Source organism: Physeter macrocephalus, chromosome 8 (assembly GCF_002837175.3).
Source record: "Physeter macrocephalus isolate SW-GA chromosome 8, ASM283717v5, whole genome shotgun sequence".
NCBI lineage: Eukaryota > Metazoa > Chordata > Mammalia > Artiodactyla > Physeteridae > Physeter > Physeter macrocephalus.
The window spans coordinates 6,800,462-6,825,695 of NC_041221.1; the positions used below are offsets into that span (position 1 = coordinate 6,800,462).

General features: G+C 46.4%; 1 protein-coding gene across 20 annotated transcripts in view; it reads right to left on the bottom strand.

Annotated features, from left to right (window-relative positions):
- Positions 1 to 25,234, bottom strand: part of SETD4 (SET domain containing 4) — a 468,053-nt gene that overhangs the window by 427,339 nt on the left and 15,480 nt on the right. For 16 of the 20 annotated variants that reach the window (XR_008618003.1, XR_003680787.2, XR_008618004.1 and 13 more), the window contains exons 7-11: positions 23,972 to 24,146; positions 22,411 to 22,492; positions 21,184 to 21,264; positions 18,545 to 18,668; positions 17,021 to 17,187 (exon numbers count right to left, since the gene is read on the bottom strand). Coding sequence is in view for 5 of the 20 variants with exons in the window: in XM_055086402.1 (XP_054942377.1) it covers positions 17,053 to 17,187; positions 18,545 to 18,668; positions 21,184 to 21,264; positions 22,411 to 22,492; positions 23,972 to 24,146 (597 nt within the window). In the remaining 15 variants the exon portion in view is untranslated. Of the gene's footprint in view, positions 1 to 12,687; positions 12,912 to 16,906; positions 17,188 to 18,544; positions 18,669 to 21,182; positions 21,265 to 22,410; positions 22,493 to 23,971; positions 24,147 to 25,234 lie in introns of those variants that run through there. The other 4 variants (XM_028492636.2, XR_002891298.3, XM_028492635.2 and 1 more) reach the window with 4 other exon arrangements.

The following is a 25,234-nucleotide window of genomic DNA, read 5'->3' on the forward strand; positions in this document are numbered from 1 at the left end:
ATGTGTTTCCCAAACAGCCAGTCACCACCAGTAAGGCAACTCCAATCAGAGAAACTGTCATCTGTAGTTTACTCCTCCAAATAAGGGGAAAAACTTCAATACCATAGTAAGGGCCTCATCCAGGTCTTGCTAGCACGCTCTAGGTGAAATGCCCAAGAGAAAACAAACACCCACTCAAGACAAGGCTGGGATGTGTATAAAGAGCAAGAGGGGTAGAAGGAGAAGAGAGTGAGAAGGCAGAAACCGTGATCAGAGCTCCCCTGATCTGCAAGCTGAATTCATCTTGATGGAAGGACAGATCACAGAGGCACTGGGAAAGTCCAGCGGACCAGAGATCGTTTCAAATGAGCCCCCACACACAAATGTGCAGTCACTAGGTGATGTGTGCTGGGTCACGTCACTGCCCCAGCCATGTGGGATCTGGAGCCTGTCAGTCACCTGTAGACAGAGCAGTCCAAGGACACCCTGGTGTCGTTTGCACTCTACTTTGAAGCTCTGTCCTCAGATCAAACGCATGCCTCTAACAACAGACAGGCAGCCCTCCCGTTGGTTGAGAAGAAGTGGCTCCTTTCCAGCTCTCCACCAAATGGACCACTTTCTAATTCTAGAAGCATCTGGCAGAAGAGGAGTCACAAGAGTAGCCCCCCTTTCTTTGTGTGGGTGGTCAGTTTAAACTCCAAAGCGACCCTTGCTCTTTTTGCCTGTAAGTCAGGACCTGTCTCCCTGCTCCCAGTGATGATAGAAATTAAAACCTGCTAGCCAGTGTAAAAAATTAATTAAAACCTGCTACCTGGTGTGAAAAATTCTGGCCAGGTCCCTTCTCTGGCAGCCAGCGCCTTGAACTATTGTTTATCTGTCTGCGTTTCTCACCCAAGGAGATCCAACGGCTCACAAGAGAATATGAACTCTGCATTTTATCCCAGGAGCAACACATAGAGTTCTTTTTTGCCTTGTCTGGATCCTAACATCTGAAAAAAAAAAAAATGACACTCCCTGTTGCCTGATTTTGACGGTAGCCTCAAGGACCTGAGCCAGCATCCTCAGCCCAGCGGACTTCTTGTGCCATCCAGTGTTCAAAGATGGAAGTGTCTCAAGCTCACTGCAAAGTCCCACAGATTCAGAGATCCATTTCATATTTTTCAGGCATCAACCATAACACTTGGGACACTCACAGGTAGAGCTTGTTTTTAAAGGAGACTTGTGAAAAGAACTAAAAAGTACTGAGCACCTGCTGTAGTCTGGCCACTCATATTTCACTGTCCTGGCTGAAGTGAATGTTAAAGCATTTGTGCTTTGGATTAATCTGTACTCAGCATGGATTGGTACTATTTTAGAAATTATTTAGGCAGCATAAACTCGTTCAGTGGTACAGCAACTGGCATTCTCTCTCCTGCCTCCCAAAACTATTGTAATTGTAGGCTTGAAAATCCAGAATGTTCCAGCTGGGAGAAGTTAAAGGAGCTTGTTCCTATAGCCCAGAGACTCAGAAAGGAAGCTCTGGTGAAGAGCAAAGTCACCTGGGAGCTTTAGGACCCCCAGGATGTTGGCACACCCCAGACCAATTAAATCAGACCCTCGGGATGGGACTCCGGCCTCTGCAGTTTTCAAAGCTCTGCACGTGAGAGGGAGGTGACATCAGCAAGGTGGAGGGCGAGGAGGTCCCAATCTTCATCTCCTCACAAAAACAATAAACAACTGCAAACCAACAAAAATAGCTCAGGGAAAGCTCTGGAATACAATGAAGAAGCATCAACAATCCTGCAGAGCTCAAAAACCGAGGAAGGCCATGTAAAAAACTACAGGAAGCATTTTACCTGTGTTACCCCAGCCTCAAGTCAAGAGCGTCTGAGTGCCAGGGAGATCACCCCCAGAGGAATTCCACCTCCTGGAGAAAAGGAAAGCAGAAGCCCAGCAAGCCTCCCCACTGTGTACGTCTGCAGCCTTTGCTACTGAGGTCTCCCCCAGTCTACACCAACGCTGATCCCAGCTGACGGAGCTGCCCGGCGTGCCCACAACCATGTCCCCTCCCTAGGGCTGGAGCTGTCACTGTCCTCAGAGGCCCCAGGCACTGCTGTGCCCCACTCTCTGGGATCAGGACCTCACAGTGCATCACCGTATACATGATGGGAGCCACGGCTGCCCGGGGCCCTGCTCTCAGTCTCAGGTCACAGCTTTGTGCCACCATTTCCAGGGCAGCCTCTGCTGCCCTGAGCCCCACCCTCTGGGTCCCAGGTCACACTCTGACCATTACCAGTACCACACTGTTACTGCCCTGAGCCTCACACCCAGCTCCCAGGTCTTGGCTCTGAATCATCACTGATGGGGCTGCCCTGAGCCCCAGACCCACGACTCAGGCCGCCACTCTGAACCATCATTGCCAAGACACACTATCAGTGCTCCTAGCCCTGCCCCTCGGTCCCAGGTCAAAGCCCTGAACTGTCATTGCCAGAGGCACTGCCACTGCCCTGAGCCCTGCTCCCTGGATCCTAACACAAGGTTTTAACAAGCCACCACCAGGTAGGTGCGACTACCGTCCTACAACTGCCCCCTGGGGGTCAAAGTTGGGACTTCAACCCACCATCTGCAGGCTGTGCTGCAACTGCCCCCTGCCCCCTGGGGCCGAGGACCAAGCCACTGCTGCACCTTGTCACCCCAGGGTCTCTGCCACCGCTGCATCACCAGCCCCCGCCAGCCAGAGTCACTGTGGTGAGACCCAGAGACCCAGACCTTGGTTCCACAGGCCATCTGTACATGCCCACACCTTAGACACAAGTGATGCTGCCTCAGCAAGTGGTCCCAGGACTCCAGCTCCACTTCTACTGTTTGCCAGCACAACAGACCACAGCCAAGAGGGATCCCATTGGCTAGACCTTCCTCCCATGGGAAAAGCAGAAGACCCCAGCGACCTTCACCTCCAAAGTTCCCAAAAGCCTTTGTTGCCACTCCTACCCAAAGGACCTTGGCAGTCCTGGCCACAGAATACTCCAGCAGTCTGCACCTACGATGACCTCAGCTGACAGAGCTGCATGGAGACTATGCTGCTGTGCCTTCCAAGAATGAAAGACACTGTATCCCACCAGGCTAGCACCCTTGCAACCACATTTAGGTGAAAGTCTTTTCCCACTGAAGCCAGTCCAAAAAGTGAATGCATCCTCAAATGCACAGACATCAATGCAAAGCCCTCAGAAATATGAAAAAGCAAGGAAACATGACACCACCAAAGGAACATAATGATTTTCCAGTAACCAATCCCAAAGAAGTGGAGATCTGCGAGTTACCAAAAAAAAAGAATTCAAAATAATTATTTTAGGAAGTTCAGCAAGATTTAGGAGAACACAACGAATTCAGGAAAACAATAAATGAACAAAATAAGTTCAACAGACAGAAATCATTTTTAAAAAGAACCGAACACACTCTGGAGCTGAAGACCACAATGAATGAAATGAAAAAATGCAATAGAGAGCTGTTGAAGCTCTCAGGCAGAATAAAGAATCTGTGAACTCGGACTTCCCTGGTGGCGCGGTGGTTAAGAATCCGCCTGCCGATGCAGGGGACACGGGTTCGTGCCCCGGTCCGGGAAGATCCCACATGCCGCGGAGTGGCTGGGCCCGTGAGCCACGGCCGCTGGGCCTGCGCGTCCGGAGCCTGTGCTCTGCAACGGGAGAGGCCACAACGGTGAGAGGCCCGCGTACCGGAGTGGCTGGGCCCGTGAGCCACGGCCGCTGAGCCTGCGCGTCCGGAGCCTGTGCTCCGCAACGGGAGAGGCCACAACAGAGAGAGGCCCACATACCACCAAAAAGAAAAAGAAAAAAAAAAAAAAATCATAGCTGAAAAATTCCTTAATCTGGGGAGAGACATGGCCATCCAGGTACATAAAACCCAAAGGTCCCCAAAGAGATATTCACCAAGATACATTATAATTAACCTCTCAAAAATCAAAGACAAAGAGAGAAATTTTAAAACAGAACGAGAAAAAAGACTCATCACATACAAGGGAATCCCAATAAGGCCATCAGCAAATTTCTCAGCAGAAACCTACAGGCCAGAAGAGGGGATGACACATTCAAAATGCTCAAGGAAAAAAACTATTCATCAAGAATACTTTATCTAGGGGCTTCCCTGGTGGAGCAGTGGTTGAGAATCCGCCTGCTGATGCAGTGGACACGGGTTCGTGCACCGGTCCAGGAAGATCCCACATGCCGCGGAGCAGCTAGGCCCGTGAGCCATGGCCGCTGAGCCTGCGCGTCCGGAGCCTGTGCTCCGCAACGGGAGAGGCCACAGCAGTGAGAGGTCCGCATACCACAAAAAGAAAAAAAAAAGAATACTTTTATCTAGCATAACTGTACTTCATTAATGAAGGAGAAATAAAGACTTTCCCAGAAAAACAAAAGCTGAGGGAATTTATCAGCACTAGACCTGCCTTACAAGAAATGCTAACAGGAGTTCTTCAAGCTGAAACAAAAAGATACTAATTAGTAACAGGAAAACATGGAAGTATCAACTTCACTGGTAAAGGTATAGTAGAATTCAAAATACCCTAATACTGTAATGGTGGTGTGTAAGTCACTTTGAACTCTAGCATATAGGCTAAGAGACAAAAATCTTAAAAATAATTATAGCTACAATATTTTGTTAATGGATACATAATATAAAAAGTTGTAAATTGGGACAACAACAATATAAGTTGAGGGTGGGAGCAAGTAAATGTGTAGAACACTTTTATGCAACTGAAGTTAAGTTATAAGCTTAACAGTTAAAATAAAAAGATGTATTATGAAAGCCTCATGGTAACCACAAAGCAAAAAGTACCTACTGTATAGATACATAAATGATAAAGAGAAAAAGAATCAAAGCATACCACTATAAAAAAAATCAACTCACAAAGAAAGACAGCAAAAAAGGAAGAGAGGAACAAAGAAACTACAAAACAATTAAAAAGAAATTAATGAAATAGCAATAGTAAGTCTTTGCCTATCAATAACTACTCTAAATGTAAATAGTTTAAATTTTCTATTTAAAAGGCAAAGAGTAACTGAATGGATAAAAAAACAAAACCCAACTATATATACTGCTTAGAAGAGAGTCATGTAAGCTTTAAAGACACAGGCTGAAAGTGAAGATATTTTATGTAAATGGAAACCAAGAGAGCTGAGACAGCTATACTTATATCACACAATATAGACTTTAAGTAAAACATTGTAACAAAAGACAAAGAAGGTCATTATATTGTTATAATGATAAAGGGGTTAATTAATCAAGAGGATATAACAATTGTAAACATATATGCACCCAGTATTGAAGCACCTAAATATATTAAACAATTATTAATAAAGCTGAAGGCAAAAAATAGATAGCAATGCAATAATTGTGGGTGATTTCAATACCTCACCTTAAACAATGGGTAGGTCATCCAGAGAGAATCAATTTTTAAAATGGACTTGCAAGAACACTTTCAATCACATAGACCTAATAGACATGTAAAGAACATTCCATCCAACATTCTTCTCTAGCACACATAAAACATTCTCCAAAGTAAATCATGTTAGGTCATAAAACAAGTCTTAATAAATTTAAGCAGACTGAAATCATATTGAGTATCTTTTCCAACCACAATGGTATGAGACTAGAAATCAGTAACGAGGAAAGCTGGAAACTTCACAAATATGTGGAAGTTAAACAACACACTTCTGAACAACCATCAGGTCAAAGAAGGAATAAAAAATTATCTAGAGACAAACAATTATAGAAACACAGCATACAAAAACTTATGCGATGCCAGAAAAGTGGTTCTAAGAGGGAAGTTTATAGCAGTGAATGCCTACATTAAGAAAAAAGATCTCAAATAAACAACCTAACCTTACTCCTGAAGGAACTAGAAAAGGAAAAATAAACTAAGCCCAAAGTTAGCATAAGGAATGAAATAAAAATTAGAATATAAAGGAATTAGAAATGAGAAAGACAATAGTAAAAGATCAACAAAACTAAGAGTTGGTTTTTCGAAAAGATAAACAAAATTGACAAGCCTTTAGCTAGACTAAGAAAAAAAAAGAGACTACTCAAATTAATAAAATTATAAATGAAAGAAGAGACATTATAACTGATACCACAGAAATTCAAAGGATCATAAGAGACTACCATGAACAACTATATGCTAATGAATTAGTTTAGAAGAAATGGATAATTTCCTAGAAACACACAACTTACCAAGAATGAATCATGAATTAATAGAAAGTATGAACAGACCAATAATGAGTAAGGAGATTAAATGAGTAATCAAAAATCTCCAACAAATAAAAGCCCAGATGACTTCACAGGTGAATCCTACCAAACATTTAAAGAAAAATTAATGCCAATCCTTTTCAAACTCTTCTAAAAAACTGAAGGGGAAGGAAAACTTCCAAACTCATTTTACAAGATCAACATTACCCAGATACCAAAGCCAGACAAGGACACTACAAGAAAATTACAGGTCAATCATCAGAGGTTGAACACAGATGCAAAAATCCTCACCAAGACACTAGCAAACTGAATTCAAGAACACATTGAAATGATCACAAACCATAACTAAGTGGGATTCATCCTTGGGATGCATGGATAATTGAACATATGTAAATCAATAAATGTGATACATCACATTAACAGAATGAAGGATAATAATCAAATGATCATTTCAATAGATGCAGAAAAAGCACTTGACAAAATTTAACATGCTTTCATGATAAAAACTCTCAACAAATCAACTATAAAAGAAATGTTTCTCAGCATAATAAAGGCCATATATGAAAAGTCCACAGCTACATCATACTCAATGGTAAAATTTTAAAGCCTTTCCTCTAAGATCAGGAACAAGACAAAGATACCTACTCTCACCATTTCTATTCAACATAGTACTGGAAGTCCTAGCCTTAGCAATTAGGCAAGAAAAAGAAATAAAAGGCATCCAACTCAGAAAGGAAGTAGCAAAATTATGTTTGCAGATGATATAATCTTAGACACAGATAACCCTAAAGATTCACCAAAAATCTGTTAGAACTAATAAATAAATTGCAGGACACAAAATCAATATCGGAAAGCAGATGCATTTCTATACACTAATAACAAACTATCTGAAAGACAAATTAAGAAAGCAATCCCATTTATAGAAGCGTCAAAAACTATAAAATACTTAGGAGTAAATTAACCAAGGACGTGAAAGACCTGTACTTAAAACTATAAGACAGTGTTGAAACAGACTGAAGAAGACACAAATAAATGTAAATATATTCCATGTTCATGGATTGGAAGAATTAATATTATGAAAATGTCCATACTACCCAAAGTGTTCTAGAGATTCAGTGCTAGGGCTTCCCTGGTGGCGCAGTGGTTGAGAGTCCACCTGCCGATGCAGGGGACACGGGTTCGTGCCACAGTCCGGGAGGATCCCACATGCCGCGGAGCGGCTGGGCCCGTGAGCCATGGCCGCTAAGCCTGCGCGTCCGGAGCCTGTGCTCCGCAATGGGAGAGGCCACAACAGGGAGAGGCCCACGTACCGAAAAAAAAAAAAAAAATTCTAATGGCATTTTTCACAGAAACAGAAAAAAAAACTACCCTAAAATTTGTATGGAACCACAAAAGACCCTGAAGAGCCACAGTAATCATGAGAAAGAAGAACAAAGTTGGAGGTATCATATGTCCTGATTTCAGACTATATTACAAAGCTACAGTAATCAAAAAAGTATGGTACTGGCATAAAAACTGGTCCACTGGTCACATAGACCAGTGGAACAGAATAGAGAGCCCAGGCATAAACCCACACATATATGGTCAACTCATTTTTGAAAGGTACCAAAAAGCCACATTGGAGAAAGAATAATCTCTTCTAACAAATGGTGCGGAGAAAACCAGATATCTACATGCAAAAGAATGGACCACTATCTTACACCACACACAAAAATTATCTCAAAATGGATCAAAGACTTAAATGTAAGACCTGAAACTGTAAAACTCCTGGAGGAAAACATAGGGAAAAAGATCTTTGACAGTGGTCTTGGCAATGACTTCTTAGATAAGATATCAAAAGTACAGGCAACAGAAGCTAAAATAAACAAGTGGAACTGTATCAAACTGAAGAGCTTCTACACAGCAAAGCAAACAAGCAATAATTTTAAAAGTCAGCCTACAGGATGGGAGGAAATATTCACAAATTGTGTATCTGAAAATATACAAAGAACTCATACAACTCAATAGCAAAAAAGCAAATAATCCAATTGAAAAACAGGCAAAGGACCTGAATAGATATTTTTCCAAAGAAGGCATACAAAAGTTATATGAGAAGGTGCTCAACATCACTAATCATCAGGGAAATGCAAATCAAAACCACCTCACACCTGCTAGGATGGCTATTATCAAAAAGACAAAAGATAACAAGTGTCGGTGTGGATGTGGAGAAAAGGGAACCCTTATACACTACTGATGGAAATGTAAACTGATACAGCCATTATGGAAAACAGTATGGCAGTTCCCCAAAAAAGTAAAAATTTAACTACCCTGTGGCCCAGCAATCCCATTCCTGGGTTATATCTGAAGGAACTGAAATCAGTATCTCAAAGAAATATCCATACACCCATGTTCACTGCAGCATTATTCACAACAGCCAAGATACGGAAGCAACTTAAAATGCCCTTCAACAGATGAATGCGTAAAGAAAATGTGGCACATATGTACGATGGAATATTACTCAAACATAAAAAAAGAATGAAATCCTGTCATTTGCGACATGGATGAATTTGGAGATAACCCAGATCGAGAAAGACAAATACTTATGATATCACTTATATGTGGAATTTTTTTAAAAATCCAATTCCACAGAAACAGAAAATAGAATGGTGGTTATCAGGGGTTGGAAGGAGAGGGGAATGTCAAAGGGTATAAATTTCAATTATCAGAAGAATAAGTTCTGAGGGTCTAATGCACAACGTGGTGACTAGTTAATAATATGGTATTGTGTACTTGAAAGTTTTGCTGAAAGTAAATCTTAAGCATTCCCACCACACATACACACACACACACACACACACACACACACACACGCAGGCACACAATGAGTTAACTGTGAGATAATAGATGTGTTAATTATCTTGATCTTGGTAATCATTCTACAATGTGTATGTATCAATATATCAAATCATCATGTTGTACATTTTAAATATATACAATTATATTTGTCAATTATTCCTCAATAAAGTTCTTTTAAAAGGCTCCACATGTGATTCCCTTGAATGGTTAAGGCTGCGAACCGCTGGTCCCACCTTCACTATCTGAGGCTCAGAGGCCAGTCACCCAGGACACTGAGTCCCAGAGATGACCTGAGAATCGAAGGTCTGTGCTGCCCACCTCCAACATGCTCTATACTTGACCTGCTTCCTCAATGACATCCTGAAACCCCCTCTCCTCTTAATCAGTTGAGAGTCTCCTTTTGTGAAAAGGGCAAAGTTAGAACTGCAATTACTGCCCTAATAACTGCTTAGTAAATGCTTTGCAGTCCTGGGTTTTGCCTCACCTTCTGATTCTAGGCACCGGAAGGCATCCAAATGCTTGTGGCCAGAGCTGCAGAGCTGGACAGGGACCCCTGAGATCAACAGGGACCCCCACCCCAGGACAAATTCCTCCGGAATGGGAGAAGCCTGCCTGGCGGGACCACTCTCCCCTTCTTGCCCCTCTAATAACACCTGCCGCCCTTTATGGGATGTGGGTCTTCACGGTGAGTGGGAGAGGCTGGAAAACTGAAATTCGACCATAAAAAGTCAGGCTGCAGGGAGAGGGCTTGGCCCGCAGGGACTTCCGGGCAGGCCTTCTTTCTCCTCAAAGCTCGGTGCTGCCGGTTCCTTGTGGCCCATGAGGTCGCCCATTATAACACAAAAATGAGACACAACAAAAACTGCTCTGAGGTGGCCCATCCCTACCCTGCACCCTAGGCTGCCCATCTTTGGAGGCAGAAACAGATGTGGCTGACAGGTGATAGACTTGAACTCAGACACTCCTGGGGTCAAACCCCAACCGTATGATGTGGGATAAGTCCCCTGACCCCTCTACGCCTCAGTTTCTTCACATCTAATAAAGACATAATACGTGCGTCCCAGAGCCACCGTGAGACCAGAGCAGGGGCTGAAATGAGGACAGAGGCCAAACCCAGGAAGGACTCAGCTCCAGCGCCTCCCTTCTCCAACCCTTCTCAGGCTGACGCTACCGTTTCCCTTTCTCCTCCAACAGCCCCGCTCCCACTTTCTGATTCTTCCCTGGAAGAATACAGTTTGGGGAGTTCATTTGGGACAGTATCTGGATCTTACAGTCTGGAAGGAGGATGCAGGAAAGCAGAAAGTCTGCTAGAAACCGCAAGAAAATGTGGGATCTGATGCTAAGTCCATGGCCCAGAGCAAGCTTCTCACTGTCTGGGAGCTTCACCCACAAAATGAGGGTTCAGAGTGGATCACCCCGAGGACGTCTCTCACTGCCACCCTCTGATGCTACACATACTCAGAGGCCCAGGGTCGGAGTCACACGATCGAGGGTCAGGTCTAACACTTCACCTCAAGAACCTGTGAAATGACAACTGAAGCCCTGGGACCAGGGACCAGGGCGCAGCCCCTCCTCTGGCGTCTCTAGGTCAGTGGTTTGCAGACAGCACGCCCTGAAATCACCTGGGGCCTCAACAAATACACATTCCCGGACCTACCTCCCAGAGACTGACGCAGTGGGCCTGGAATGGGCTCGCGCACCCTGGCTGTTTCTGATGCCAGGGTCAGGGGACCCCACGGTGACAAACGTGCTCCTAATAAAGGCTCCTCCTGCCTGCCATGGAGAGCAGCCTCACCGCCAGCCTCACATCACTCCGCATTCCTTCTCTCCTCAGAGCCTGTTTCCTTGTCTCTAACACGTGGCTAATAACACGCCCTCTCAGGGTCAATGTGAAGTCAGGCTCCCTGGGCCCCGAGTCTGCTCTTCCATGTACTAAGGCGTCTCTGCCTGTCAAGAGAAGGCCAGTGGTCAAGCCAGGAGGGAGCGTGCTTAAACAGCAGGACCGCAGACCCCAGCCCTCCGAATGCCCGTCCGAGGGCGACGGCTCCAGCTCCACTTTGAGTCCACGTGGTCCAAATCAGGCGAGGGCAGGTGCCCACCTAAGCCCGCCTGTGCTTCACAAACACAGTCGCAGGGGCGTGAACGTTAGGAGAGTGGGGCATGGATGCTGATCGAGGTTTGAACCCTAGCTGTGTGACCTCAGCAATAACTCTACCTTTCTGAACCTCTGTCTCCACGTTTACAAAATCAGGAAAGTTATTACCGCACAGATCACTGTAAGAATTAAGCGAGGTGATAAACGTCACGCGTGGGGCAGAGGACCTAACGCTGCCAGGCCTCTACCACCGTCATCAGGCTGACAAACTCTAGCCCTGCCTGTGAAAAAGTGTTCACTGAGCACGAGAAGAGGGATAGAATTGACTTCCCTGGCGGTCCAGCGGTTAGGACCCTGCACTCGCACTGCCGTGGGCGCAGATTCACTGATAGAATTGAATTCCCTGGCGGTCCAGCGGTTAGGACCCTGCACTCTCACTGCCAAGGGCGCAGCTTCACTCCCTCGCCAGGGAACTAAGATCCCACAAGCCCACAGTGGCGTGGCCAAAAACCAATTTAAAAAATTAAAAAAGAAGAGGGATAGAATTCTCCAATAGGTACTAACCCTACTTTTTTTTAAAAAAATAGCTTTATTGAAATATAACTCACATGCCATACAATTCACCCATTTAAAGTATATAATTCAATGGGTTTTAGTATATTCAGAGTTGTGCAACTATCACCACAATTTTAGAACATTTTCATCAACCCAGAAAGAAACCCCCTACTCTTTGGCTGTCACCCTCCAATCCCCTCTAGCATCCTGCCCCACGCCACAGCACCTGCTAATCTACTTTCCACCTCTACAGATTGGTCTGTTCTGGAAATTTCATGCAAATAAAATTCTATGTGGCCTTTTGTGACTGGATTCTTTCATTTAGCATAACGTTTCTAAGGTCCATCCATGTGGCATGTGTTGGTACTTCATTCCTTTCTATGGCTGAATGATATTCCATTTTATGGGAAGACCACATTTTGTTTATCAATCCATTCATCCACTGATGGACATCTGGGTTTGGGGCTGTAATGAATAATGCTGCTATGAATATTCATGCTCATGTTTTTGTGTGGACGTGTGTTTTCAATTCTCTTGGGTATGTACCTAAAGGGGGAATTGTTGGGTCATAAAATAACTCTATGCTTATCAACCTCTTGAGCCACTGCCAAACTATTTTCCAAAGTAGCTACACCATCTTCCTTTCCCACCAGCAGTGTGCGGGGTTCCAATTTCTCCATATCCTCAACAACATGGGTTATTATCCACTTTTCTTATGATTGCTGTGCTAGTGGGTATGAAGTGGTAACCTTACATTTTTCTTAAATCTTACTATATTTCTGTGAGCAGGTTTTTTTTAATTTTACTCATAGCCTGATGTTCAAACTACATGGAACAGAAGGAAATTAAACAAGAAAATTTCCCCTCAAGGAAAGGTTACAACAAAATGATGAAGACAGAGAAATGCCCTCTGCAAGGTGAGTGGGAACAGCCCTGGAGAGACAGCAGATGGCACTGCTGTACATGACGCACTGTATCGCTGTATGTGGCACCATGATCCTGGCGTATGTGGTACAATGACACCGTTGTATGTGGTACACTGCATTGTTGTATGTGGTATGACATCGTTGCCTGTGGTACAATGACCCTGGTGTATGTGATACAATGACACTGGTGTGTGTGGTACACTGGCAGGGATGTAGAAAAGTGCATCAGGCCTTCCTCCTAATCTTCTGTTCCCTTTAATTCACACGTTGACTTCCTGGACCTGTAAAACAAAACTCTTTTCCAAGTAAACCAACATGGTGGCATTCCTGACAAAGCTCTATATTCAAACGTCAGCTGACAACCCCAAATAGGTTTTGTTATACTTTCCTCCTCGGGACAAAACTTACTGCTGCCCAGCACTGCTCTATCACAGAATACAGCTGCTGTTTACCAACTAAAGGAGGAGCTAAAATAAGTCCCCCATTTCTGTGCCCGGACTCCCCTCCAAGGGGGTGTCCAGGTGTTTCAGCGAAAGCCATTTTCACAGCATTACAGCGCTGATTTCCTGAAAGGTCATTAACAGTCTCCACCTTCAGGCAGAAGCACTTCAAGTGCCCCAGTCCGAGGAGAGTCTCCTCTATTTTTAGCTTGAAAGATTTCAGGAATGCCTCAAATCATCCTTCACTTCTTGGTGTCTGCCCCCTCAGGCCAAGGCAGCAGTTGGAGGTTTACCACCCACAAACTCCGGTGGAACTAGATACCGACAAGGGTGGGTGTACTACGAACCTCAGGCCCGCCCAAGGCCTAGGAGAGGGAAAACAAAAAAGGGGGAAGGAGAACAATGGCGGTGGTGGGGGAGGGGCAGTACATGGGAGAAGGGAGCAAACAGCTCTGCTGGTAAAGGACAGTGCAGGCTGCCCCGCTGTGTGGGAAGACGCGGAGTGCTGGCCCTCCCAGGGACTGGCAAGGACGAGCCTAGGGAGGTGGTGTGTGGCCTCCCTGGGGCTCGCCCTGAGGGCCAGACTGTCCACAGGAGCCACGCGTTTCTTGCAAAGAGTCTGAATGCATTTATACACCAAGCATCATCTGCAAACTGAAAGTCTTATGCTTCTGTTTTCTTTTTTTTTTTCTTTTATTGGAGTATAGTTAATTTACAATGTTGTGCTAGTTATACATATACATATCTCCACTCTTTTTCAGATTCTTTTCCCATACAGGTCCTTACAGAGCACTGGGTAGAGTCCCCCGTGCTGTACAGTAGGCCCTTATTGTACTGCTGTTTACAAATAAGGGAAGATCTGCCATGGGTGATGAAATAGCTCCCATCTGTCAATGTCTCTGAGTAGTTGCTTCTTGTCACTGCCCATTTTTTCTAACCACGGACAACTAAAGCACAAGTACCACATGGCTCTGAGAAGTTTTTCCTGTTGGGGGGCAAGGGGCTTTAATTTCTAAAGGTACAAGACACTCTCAAGTAAGAATTAATACATTTAGGTCCTAAACGTCCACGAATAGGGGACAGGAAAAATAAATGATGCTGTAGTGCAGGGTCAGCACCCCATGGCCCGTGGCCTGTCTTGGTAAATCAAGCTTTACTGAAACACAGCCATGCATGTCTATACATTTGTCTATAGCTGCTGTGCACTACAGTTGTGACAAAGGCCGTACGGCCCAGAAAGCTTAACATGTTTACTATTTGGTCCTTTACAGAAAAAGTTGGTGAACCCCTGGTATAGTGTATCATGAAACACACTACAGCTATTAAAAAGCAGAGTCGGGGGGGACTTTCCTGGCGGTCCAGTGGTTAGGACTTCACCTTCCAATGCAGGGGGAGTGAGTTCATCCCTGGTCGGGGAGCTAAGATCCCACATGCCTCGCAGCCAAAAAACGGAAACATAAAACAGAAGCAAAGATTGTAACAAATTCAATAAAGACTTTAAAAAAATGGTCCACATCAAAAAAATCTTTAAAAACAAAAAAAACAACAACAACAAAGTCAACCTCAACTGCATCTATGAACAGGGAGAGATGCTCAAGATACAATAATGAAGATGTTTTATTTCTAACTCTGATCCCTGAGGTGAGTGGGCCCCGTTCACTGGTTTTTTGTTGAGCTTCACAAGAGGAATTCGCTTCTGGGGAAGGCTGAAAACAGGGCAGGGAAGACAGGACTCTGGGCAACAGAAACGCGGGGTCTGGGGCAGCCCCCGCCCCCCATGACCCATCCAGGGATCCCCGAGGGCTGAGGAGCATATACACCCAACCCCTTCCCACGCTAGTTCTGAAAAGGATAAAAAATACTCCTAGGTGAGGACAGGGGTCAAAATATAACCATGGCCTTAGGTCAGTTTCCCTACACAGAGGCCCAGAATCAAGCAGACGTCCCCACTGAGGCACGGCTGCGCTGGGTGGAGCTGGGTTCCCCCAGGGGCGAAGCTGAAAGAGCTGCGCAGGGGGCCCAGCCCTTCTTCCCAAACTGGCAGTCAGGTAAGCCTGCCCAGCGAGGTGCGGGGACCCGCCCCATCCTCCTGGAAACCCCCAGAAGCCTCCTGCAACGGCCAGCTCGATGCGTCCACGCCGGGAAGGCACGCGGGCCGAGCCGTTGGGTCCACGGAGCACAGAGGCCAGCCCCTCGCTCCCCGGCCAGGACCCGCCTCCGCCCCGGGACCAGCCACGCTGCGCCTGCGCGCTGGCGCCTTCCCGGGGAGGGGCTGGCGGTGGGACCGGGCGCGGCCACGTCAGCCGGAGGAGGGGCCGGCTCCCGGGATGTTTCTCATCACCGCTCTCACATCGCAGGGCGGCGAGAGACAGGCCGACCCCGTCGCGGACTCCCCAACGAAACCTGCAGTGAAGCCGCGCGCCCACCAAGGCCTGTGGGCGCGGAGGGCGAGGAGCGCGGCTGTCGGTGAGGATGGGGGAGAGGCGCGTACCCGAGTCAGGAGAGCGCGGAATTCCGGCCACAGACGCCCCCGAGCTGCGTGACCCGTGTCCCCCGGAGGGTCGGCTGAGGGGCACCGTCGCTCTGCCACACACTAGGTGTGGGATCTTGGGCCGTTTATTCCCGTCTTTGTTTGTAAAATAGGGCGGCTGTGAGGCTTCCGTAAAACTCCGCGCACCAAGGCCCGAGCACAGGGCCTCGACCCAGCGACGCTGACGTTTAATAAACGTTACAGCCGTATGTTTCAACAACGTACAGTTTTTATAATAAGCACGTATTTGCTTCTGGGATATATGATGACACCCGCTGACCCCCTCACAGTTGTTAATTGACGAGCATGAAAACGCTGTGAGAAGTTTAAATCCAGAGCCAAGATCTAAAAAGTACTAATGAGAGCACACTTTATATAAAAACCATACACAGAGTACCGTCAGCAGCCTAAAGTGCTTGTATTGTTTTTTTTTTTTTTAAAAAGAAAAAAACGGAAAGCAAAGCCTGAATTCAAAATGACCAAGTGAGCACAAAACTTTATCTCCTATTCCTCCCAATACCCGCATTAAAATGAAGGAAAGGAGCAGAATAAAAGCGTTAAACACCCACCACTAAAGCATAGGAAAGGGACACGGGCTGACCAGAGATCTGAACACATTCTGGGAAACTAAACAGAGGGAGGACTGGTGAGGCTCCACGAGTCTCCTGTTCGACAAGGACGAACGCACTTTCTGCGCACGGAAATCACAGGTAGTCAGGGCTGGAGGGCCCTCCCCGTGAGCTAATCCCTGGGCCTCGGCGGGCAGGGGTGGCGGAGACGGGGAGGGGCAGCACCACCGGGGCCTGTGCCGCAGGCCCTGCTGCTGGGTGGGAGCACAGGGGACCCCCGTAACAATCTCGTGTCCAGACGGGCAGTCAGGGACGGAAGATTCGAAGTGAGTTGCTCTAGCTCAGAGCGGCGGGGGCGGAGCCCGGCTGGGAGCCAAGACTGCTGGGCACCGCCCCACACTGCCCCCTCCAAAGCCACGGGGCCACTCACCGCCACGTGCCACATGCCCCTCAACCCTAACCCGCTGGCATCAGAGCACAGAGCAGCACGGCGTCTTGTGCTTTTACGGCCGCTGGTAAGGTAAGAAGCAGGACACCCAGAGAAAGACCACAAACGGGGGCCCGGGCTGACCCCGGCTCCCTCCCAGCCTCGCCCTCCCGTGACAATTCATACGTTCCTGGGACGTCTTCCTCCAGGACTGCTATTTGCTTTGACAGCAACAGAAATGCCGATGGGACGGAGTCCCCAGGACCTGCTCTGCCCCTACAGATGCCCTTCGATGTCCCCAAGCAGCCACCACTCCAAGAGTAGGATTAAGCAGATAACTGTTTAATAGAAACCGTTCCTTGACTGTAAATGATTCTATATAAAATAAACCTTGGTTTAAAAATGGTTAAGAAGTCACACCCACCATTGGAGGTGATCACCCGCACTTTGGTGAAGTTACGTAAAAGCTGTTTGCAAACTGGTCAGGGTCTCAGCAGAGGCCTGGAGAATCTTCAGCTCTTCTGTCCACAGTGTTTCTACCAGAGTTAGTTGGTTTACCAAAGCCGCCACTTCATCTTTCATATGAGAAACCTGGAAATTATTTTTAAATGATTTTCTTTAGTGTAGTAAAATATACATACACATAAAATTTAACATTCTGACCATTTTTAAATGTACAATTCAGTGGCACTAAGTACATTCACCGTGTTATATAACCATAGCCACCATCCATCTCCAGAACTTTTTCATCATCCCAAACAGAAACTCTGTACCCATCAAACATTAACTCCCCATTTCCCCCTCCCCAAATCCCTGGTAACCTCTACTCTACTTTCTGTCTCTATAAATTTGCCTATTCCAGATATCTCATTTAAGTGGAATCATACAGTACAGGGTATTTGACTTTTGGGGTCATGGTTTATTTCACTCAACAGTGTCTTCAAGGTTCAATAAAATTATTTTTTTTAATCCTAGTAATGTTTTCATTCAAATAAGCTAATTCCTCATTTAATTAAAACATTCATTAAATGAAAGGGAAAGACGGGACTTCCCTTGTGGCACAGTGGTTAAGAATCAGCCTGCCGATGCAGGCGACACGGGTTCGATCCCTGGTCAGGGAAGATCCCACATGCCACGGAGCAACTAAGCCCGTGTGCCGCAACTACTGAGCCTGCGCTCTAGAGTCCGTGGGCCGCAACTACCGAGCCCACGCACCGCAACTACAGAAGCCTGCGCGCTCTAGGGCCCGCGTGCCACGACTACTGAGCCCGTGTGCCACAACTACTGAAGCCTGCGCGCCTAGAGCACATGCTCCACAACAAGACAAGCCCTAACGATGCAGGCGACACGGGTTCGATCCCTGGTCAGGGAAGATCCCACATGCCATGGAGCAACTAAGCCCGTGTGCCGCAACTACTGAGCCTGCGCTCTAGAGTCCGTGGGCCGCAACTACTGAGCCCACGCACCGCAACTACAGAAGCCTGCGCGCTCTAGGGCCCGTGTGCCACGACTACTGAGCCCGTGTGCCACAACTACTGAAGCCTGCGCGCCTAGAGCACATGCTCCACAACAAGACAAGCCACCGCGATGAGAAGCCCACGCGCCGCAACGAAGAGCAGCCCCTGCTCGCCGCAACTAGAGAAAGCCCGCGCGCAGCAACGAAGACCCAACCCGGCCAAAAAAAAATTTTAACTAAAAAAAATTTTTAAATAAAAGGGAAAGAGTACCTTAAAAATCTATTACCAAGAATTCATGAAATAATTTTACCCGTTAAAAGGTGCAGACACAGGTTAACAGTCAAAACACAGATTACATCAGTGTTCATTTATTAAGGCATTAACAACACCCTAAGAAGGTGGACTATCCCTATCCAACAAGTATCAGTAAAAAACAACTTCTTCATCAAAACACTTCTTTAAGAAAAGAACACAATACTCTAGAAACATACCTTTTGAAGCACAGCCTTACTCTCCTTGATGAAATAAAGGCATATTTTCTGGGCTATGTCCAAACTTGCCTTCTCATTTGTATCTGAAATCATTTCCCCAATAAGTACTTTTTTCCAGCATGTCCTAGAACCAAAATATTCAATAAGGTCATTTCAACAGGTTTTCAAAAACAAAGGTGGCTTTTCCACTTGAACACTTCTCCTATTTTTCCAGAAACATAATAAAACTCATCCCATCAGCACGTTCCCTCAAACCTCCCACCACATGCAGGTCCTGTGTTGGAGCAGACAAGGTATACAGGAAAGAAGAAGGAACGCTGAGGATAAGAAGCGAGGGAACTGGCGCTCTTTGCAGGCAGGGCCTGAGTTTTATTAGCACCACAATCCTGTGTCTGGCACATGAGTAAGAAGAGTCACGTCCACGAGCCACAGGAAGAGAACAAGGGACAGACAGGAAGGTGAGTCCACGGTCAAAGTACTACCGACTAAGGAGCAAAGGTGGAGATTTTCCTTTTCTTCAAATGACAGCCTCCCCTAAAAAAAATGGCAAACGGAACAGGACATGTCTCACAAAGTAAAATGCTCTACAGATGGAAAGAGGAATCTACAGTGAAGCCTTTCTCTACACGCAGGTCCTTCCAGTTTTACACTAAGGGAAGTCCATAGGAAATGGGGCTCTGGGCTGTCGGGGTCAGCTTTCTGCAGGGGAGGCAAGAGGGGGCCGCGGCCACGGTGCCGAGCAGGAGGGGCTGAGTCAAGCCTACAGGCCGGCAAGGAGCACTAACCAGGGAGGAAGGGGGCGGGGGGACGGATGCCGGATGCACAGAACGCGAAAGTGCACGTGGCTGAGGAGGGAAAGGCCACGGTGACGGCTCTACCGTCCCAGTGGAGGGCACAGAAGTCGCTGAGAAATTCAGAACACCCCAAAAGCCATACAGAAAATGAAGTCTTAGATGTCGTCAGCTTCAGGGATCGTGGTGGCAACCCCAGGAGCAGATGAGTTCTCGGGAAAGAAAGGAAGTCAAGAAATAACATTTGGGACTTCCCCGGCGGTCCAGTGGTTAAGACTCCGCACTTCCACCGCAGGGGACACGGGTTCAATCCCTGGTTGGGGAACTAAGATCCTGCATGCGCGTGGCACGGCCAGAAGAAAAAAAGGAAAGAAAGCAGGAATGCCATCATTGTGTGCCAGGAACAGTGCTTTATATGCAGCCACTATCTGTTTTAATCTTCACAACCGCCTAGCAAAGAAAGCATTATAATCCCCACCTCAGACACAAAGAAACCGAGAATCCGGAACAGTAAAGCACTCACCCTAAGTGACGGAGCTAATGAGGCAGAACTAGCATGCGAATACCCGTCAGGCAGAATCCCAAACACATGCTTCCTCTGCCACACCACGCAGGTAGTCAGAAAGCACTCAAAGGGAAGAAAAGAGGCCTCCGGAGGACCTCTGGGAAACATCCAGCTGCTTTATTTAATTTGAGGTTGACGTGTCTCCACGAACGACTTAAAGAAACTTATGTGGGTACACACGAGAAAAAATAAAACGCAAGATGAATGGATAGGGAAAACAAGACGAAGGAAAGATGAGAAGAAGAAAGATGAGATACAGCCAGGGATGAGTCAGTGAGAAATTGCGTGCCTTAGAGTCCTGCACACGTGGATGGACCACAAATCTGCCTGAGTTTTCCAGCGAGCGATAAAAAGAAGGAAACGTATCAGATACAGAGTTCAGTGTCTGTACGACAAAAACACACCATCTGCTGAGAAGAGACACAACTGCTTCTGGTGTTGAGAGCAGGGGACAGTTCTTCTCCCCAGGTCCCCACAGAAAAGGAAGCAAGCAACATCGTGCACGGCAACATCACGGGCGTGACGGAACGAGCACCAAACTGCGCTGAGGGCTACCTCTAGGCGTTATCTCACCCGGTCCTCCCAACTGCTCGAGGATGGGGTTCGCCGTCTTCAGGAAGTCCTCCCTGGGGTGGCTCTCACCTGAGATTTGCTAAGTAGCAGGCATTACGCCCCGACTCCCTCGCAAGGAGCTCCCGGGCTGGGCAGCGCACGGCCGCGCGTGACTATCCTTTCCACACTAAGGGAAGGACCAACAGCCCCTCAGGAATAGCGAGGACCTGACCGGGATGCGTGTCTACACCGGGGGCTCCTCACCTGCCTCCTCTATGCAAATATCCAGGCCTCTCCTTGAGCAGGGGTCTGGATCTGCCCCCAGGACAGAAGCGGGGGGGGCCCGGCCAGCGGTCAGGAGCTCGGTCTGTTCCCAGGAAAAACCCACCTGCTCAGAGGCTCTCCTCTGAGCAGGGCCAACGCGCATGCTTTGCGAAGTGTTTACCCTGAACAACGAGCTGCAGGTCGCCAGGGGGATACACGTGAGGAGAGACCAGTTCTCAGGCCCGTGTACTCTGACTATGACTCTAAAACCAGAATTCCAGAAATGGCGCAAACCTAGAAGTGAACCACTCCCCACACGGGCAAGTTACACGGAGAATAAGCAACCCCAATAGACAAGGGCATTCCTTTCTCCTCTGAGGTTGGGCCTTTGAATGTAAGCCCCAAAAAAGCCAAAGTTATGTCCAAATCGTTAACTATAGCTCATGACCAACACACAGGGAACTTACAATTCTTCAGCTTCCAGACATAACAACTTAAGAGCTGTGAGTAACCGCCAAGACGGTCCATCCCATCCAAACGTCAAATTTCTAAAGTAGAAAAAGAATAGATATATGTATATGTATAACTAAATCACTTTGCTGTACACCCAAAACTGACACAAGATTGTAAATCGACTACACTCCAACATAAAATAAAAATTAAATTTAAAAAAAAAATTACCAATCTGTCATTTCGGTACTTCATTACATCACGGTAAACGACTGAAAAGCCAAACATTTTTTTAAAGGGGCCACTAAACATTGCACCACCCGTGGTCTTAGTCACAAAGAGAAAAGATAAGTCTGCAAATACTTAATAAAGCCTGAGTAACAGAAAATTCTGTGTGTTAAAAAAAAAAAGTAAAAGGCTATTTTTATTTGGTAAGAAGCTGAACTTGGATGAGGGGGCTACAGTGAGATGAATGATGAAGAATCTGGATGATCCTCAGGATCAAACAAATGGCAGCCACCAGAGCTAGTGTCCCTCACTGCGCTGCTGGATTATTTAGAACTTAATTTCACCTATAGAAGAAAAACTGAAAGGGAGGGTCTCAAACTCAGTTTATCCCATTTGGCATAGAATCACCTAGGCTCCCCCCGTCCCAAGAGCCTGCATCCTGCTGCCGGGTGACTGACAGCCAGGCTGGCCTGCAGTAGCCAATGCCACCCCACCTGACCACATGCTCACCACAAACACACTGGGCCACCGATCAGTACATACGGGGCTCTCCCAGAACAGTAACTTGAGACTTCAAGCTTGTATCTTAGGTCCCCAAACAAGCCTCCTGACTAGCATCTTCCCCTCCTGTGTATCCTGCAACATGAAGCACGATGTGCCGCACATAGTCAATGCTCGGTAAGCAGCTACCTGTCACCGGATACAAGTCGGGAGGCAGCTCCCACCTGTAAAAACCCCAGCTCCCAACTTCTCATCAAGATATCCTGAAGGGGGCTTCCCTGGTGGCACAGTGGTTGAGAGTCCGCCTGCCGATGCAGGGGACACAGGTTCGTGCCCCGGTCCGGGAAGATCCCACGTGCCGCGGAGAGGCTGGGCCCGTGAGCCATGGCCGCTGAGCCTGCGCGTCCGGAGCCTGTGCTCCGCAACGGGAGAGGCCACAACAGTGAGAGGCCCGCGTACCGCAAAAAAAAAAAAAAGATTTCCTGAAGGAATAATTTCTGGAGAGAAACACTTACTCTATAAAGTCGTGATCCTCTAAAATGGAAATCTTTTGGTTCATCCATTTATCTGTTGATGGAAGATATTTAACAAGTATATCTGCATTAAAAAAAAAAATCAGGCTGAGATTTAGGGTATAATTCGGGTGGAAGGGAGGGGGGACCCTTTCTTCTCAGCTTACTTTCCTTCCCGTCAGCAATCAAGACATGTGTAAACAATTTTACCTATTTCACACCCAAAAAATCTAGTCTTCAAGCCCAGCTCAATGAGAGTATGATTCAGCCCTTTGAAAAGCTACAAGAATTCCAAGGCAGGGGACAAAACATCTGCTACCTCAGCTCCTGTTCCCACTAAGCAAATCAACCCACAAAATCGGGTACTGAAGCCATTAGCAGGACTGCTGAGAAATTACACCCACCAAAAGCACAGACTCCGTACAAACATGAGGAAATGTTTCCAAGACTCAGTTTTTAAAAGCCAGAATTCAAAACTGTCTGGATATTTGTGACTGTAATCATAAACAACTGAAAATGAACATGTAAAAATTAACAAAGCTTTTTGGGGTCATAGGATAATGAGGGATTTTTCTATTTTTAAAATTTCTTTTTATATTTCTCTACTTTTATTTTTTTTAATGCAGAAATAATGAAAGTGTGAATTTTGTTCAAATTATTTAACAAATCAATACTTCATGGTCATCAATATTAAAGTTATTCTGATAATATAAGGCTAATTTCAAAGCTAGCTTTCTAAGAGACCCAGCAAGGCCCAGTTTTTGCTTTTCCATTTCATTTTGAGAAATAACATTATTACTCTGGCTACTAATAGGATAGAGTAGTATCACCTTGACGAAGTCTCTATTTCCATTAGAACTTAATTAAAACTACCTCAAATTATACACTCAGTAAAGCTCTAGCCATTTCTTCAATGCCTAGAAAACTATTTATCTGCTGCTTCAAGGAAGGGGGAAAAAAATCAGCCCCCTATGTACTATTTTTAATACTATATTTGAAATTTTCACAGCATAAATTTAATAGGTAAATCATTATTTTAAAAAGAGTAATACCAATGATGATGCTAGGTAACAAAAGAACATAAATGGAATGCGTATTTTATCATGCCATTAAACTGCCGAAAGAAGGACTGTGTAACATATTTACCCTGTGATTGGTACAGCACCTTACACACAGTGGGTGCTTCATAAATATTTTTTACTTGTTGCTCTCTAATTCTATTTTATCTTTAGTGACAATGTCTCAGTACAAAAATTTCCATTTCTTGCCATCTACTAATACTCTATTTATTTCCCTAGCGGTTTCTCTTTTCTTCCATTCTACCGTCTGACCTAATGCAATAAAAATCTCAGTTCTTCTCATCCTCAGTATCGATCAAAGCTTTGCTGGTTTTACTTCAACACTGAAATGACGTGGTCAATAAGAATTAGACTAGCCCTGCCTAGGAGAAAATAAATGATATACACTTTAAGGTTTTGCCATTGTTACAAAAACTTAACATAACCACAGACGGGGGGTGGGGAACTCTATCATCTTAGTGATCAGAACCAAAGTTAATTCCAACCTTTTGAGACATAAACACAAGCATGAGGATTGCGGGTGGAAACAAATCCATACTCGAGGAGCAGGCGGTGGTTATCGTGAGGGCCATAGCAGATGAGCACCTCTTTGTGTTTTCCACAGCTCACAGCTGTTCTAATTTCGTAACAGCGAGTTTCCTCATTAAATGCTGCTGTTACCTAGAAAAAAGAATTGTAAAAGATGTTTTTAAAGCAAAGCAGAAAACTAAAAAGATTAAGTGATCGTATTAATTTAAGCAGGATGCCACTTTCAAGCACTCATCACGGAATGTATCTACGTGGAGAAAAAATGCCACGTCCACACTTTGGCCTCTTCGGTTCTCCTCGACTTCACCCCATCGGGGCAGGAGGGTGTCCCGCCTGGGGGCTCTGAGGATGGCCAAACACACGACACCTGACGTCGGACAGATGAGTAACGGCAGTTTATTGTAAGTCACCCATACAGCCCGGGGGGAGGACACAGCACGCCACACAGGGCCACACAGGGGCTGCGCCTGGGAGCGGAGTGACAGCAGAGGCTGTGGAAAGCAGGCCTGCAGGAGCAAGGGGTGACGCCCTGGTTCCCCTGGGGCGATGTGATTTGCCTGTTTGAATAATTTTGAGGGCTGGCAGAGAGGTGACACGCATTCGGTTGAGGACCAGGTGGGCTACAGGCAGTCCGGCTGAGGGCAACTTCCCGCTGGGTGGGAAGCCTTGCCCGCTGGGTGGGAAATATCCGGAGAGGGCAGAGAAACTCACGGTCAGGCCTCCGGGGCCCCGCGAGGCCCAAAGACGTCAAGGCCGAGCACGAAATTTCAGGTCCTACGATACACACACAGCCTTTTGTGAGCAGCATGATGTTGGTTGATACCGTCATATGGATTTTGTGACAGCTTTGTTAGGTAACAGGCAGAGAGGAAAAGACCAAGGAGACCGAACTGCTCCCACAACAAGCGGCGGGTACAAGCACCGAGGCCTTCTCACTAAGCAGCAAATTGCAGTGAGATGAGGATAAGGAACAGGCTGATATTCTACCTCGTGGCATCAACAAGAGATCGGGGCCAAGGCTTGTGGTGTCATGTCAAAAGCCAGCTGCAGTGCACTTTCGACCAGGGGCTGGCGATCTTTTTCCATGAAGGGCCAGAGAGTAAGTATTTTAGGCTTTGCCAGGGTCCTGGGACCACGTGCCCTAGACTGTAGTTTGCGACGCCCTGACACTCAACTGTAAAATCCCTGGTTTGGAACATAAACGCACTAACAGCCCAATA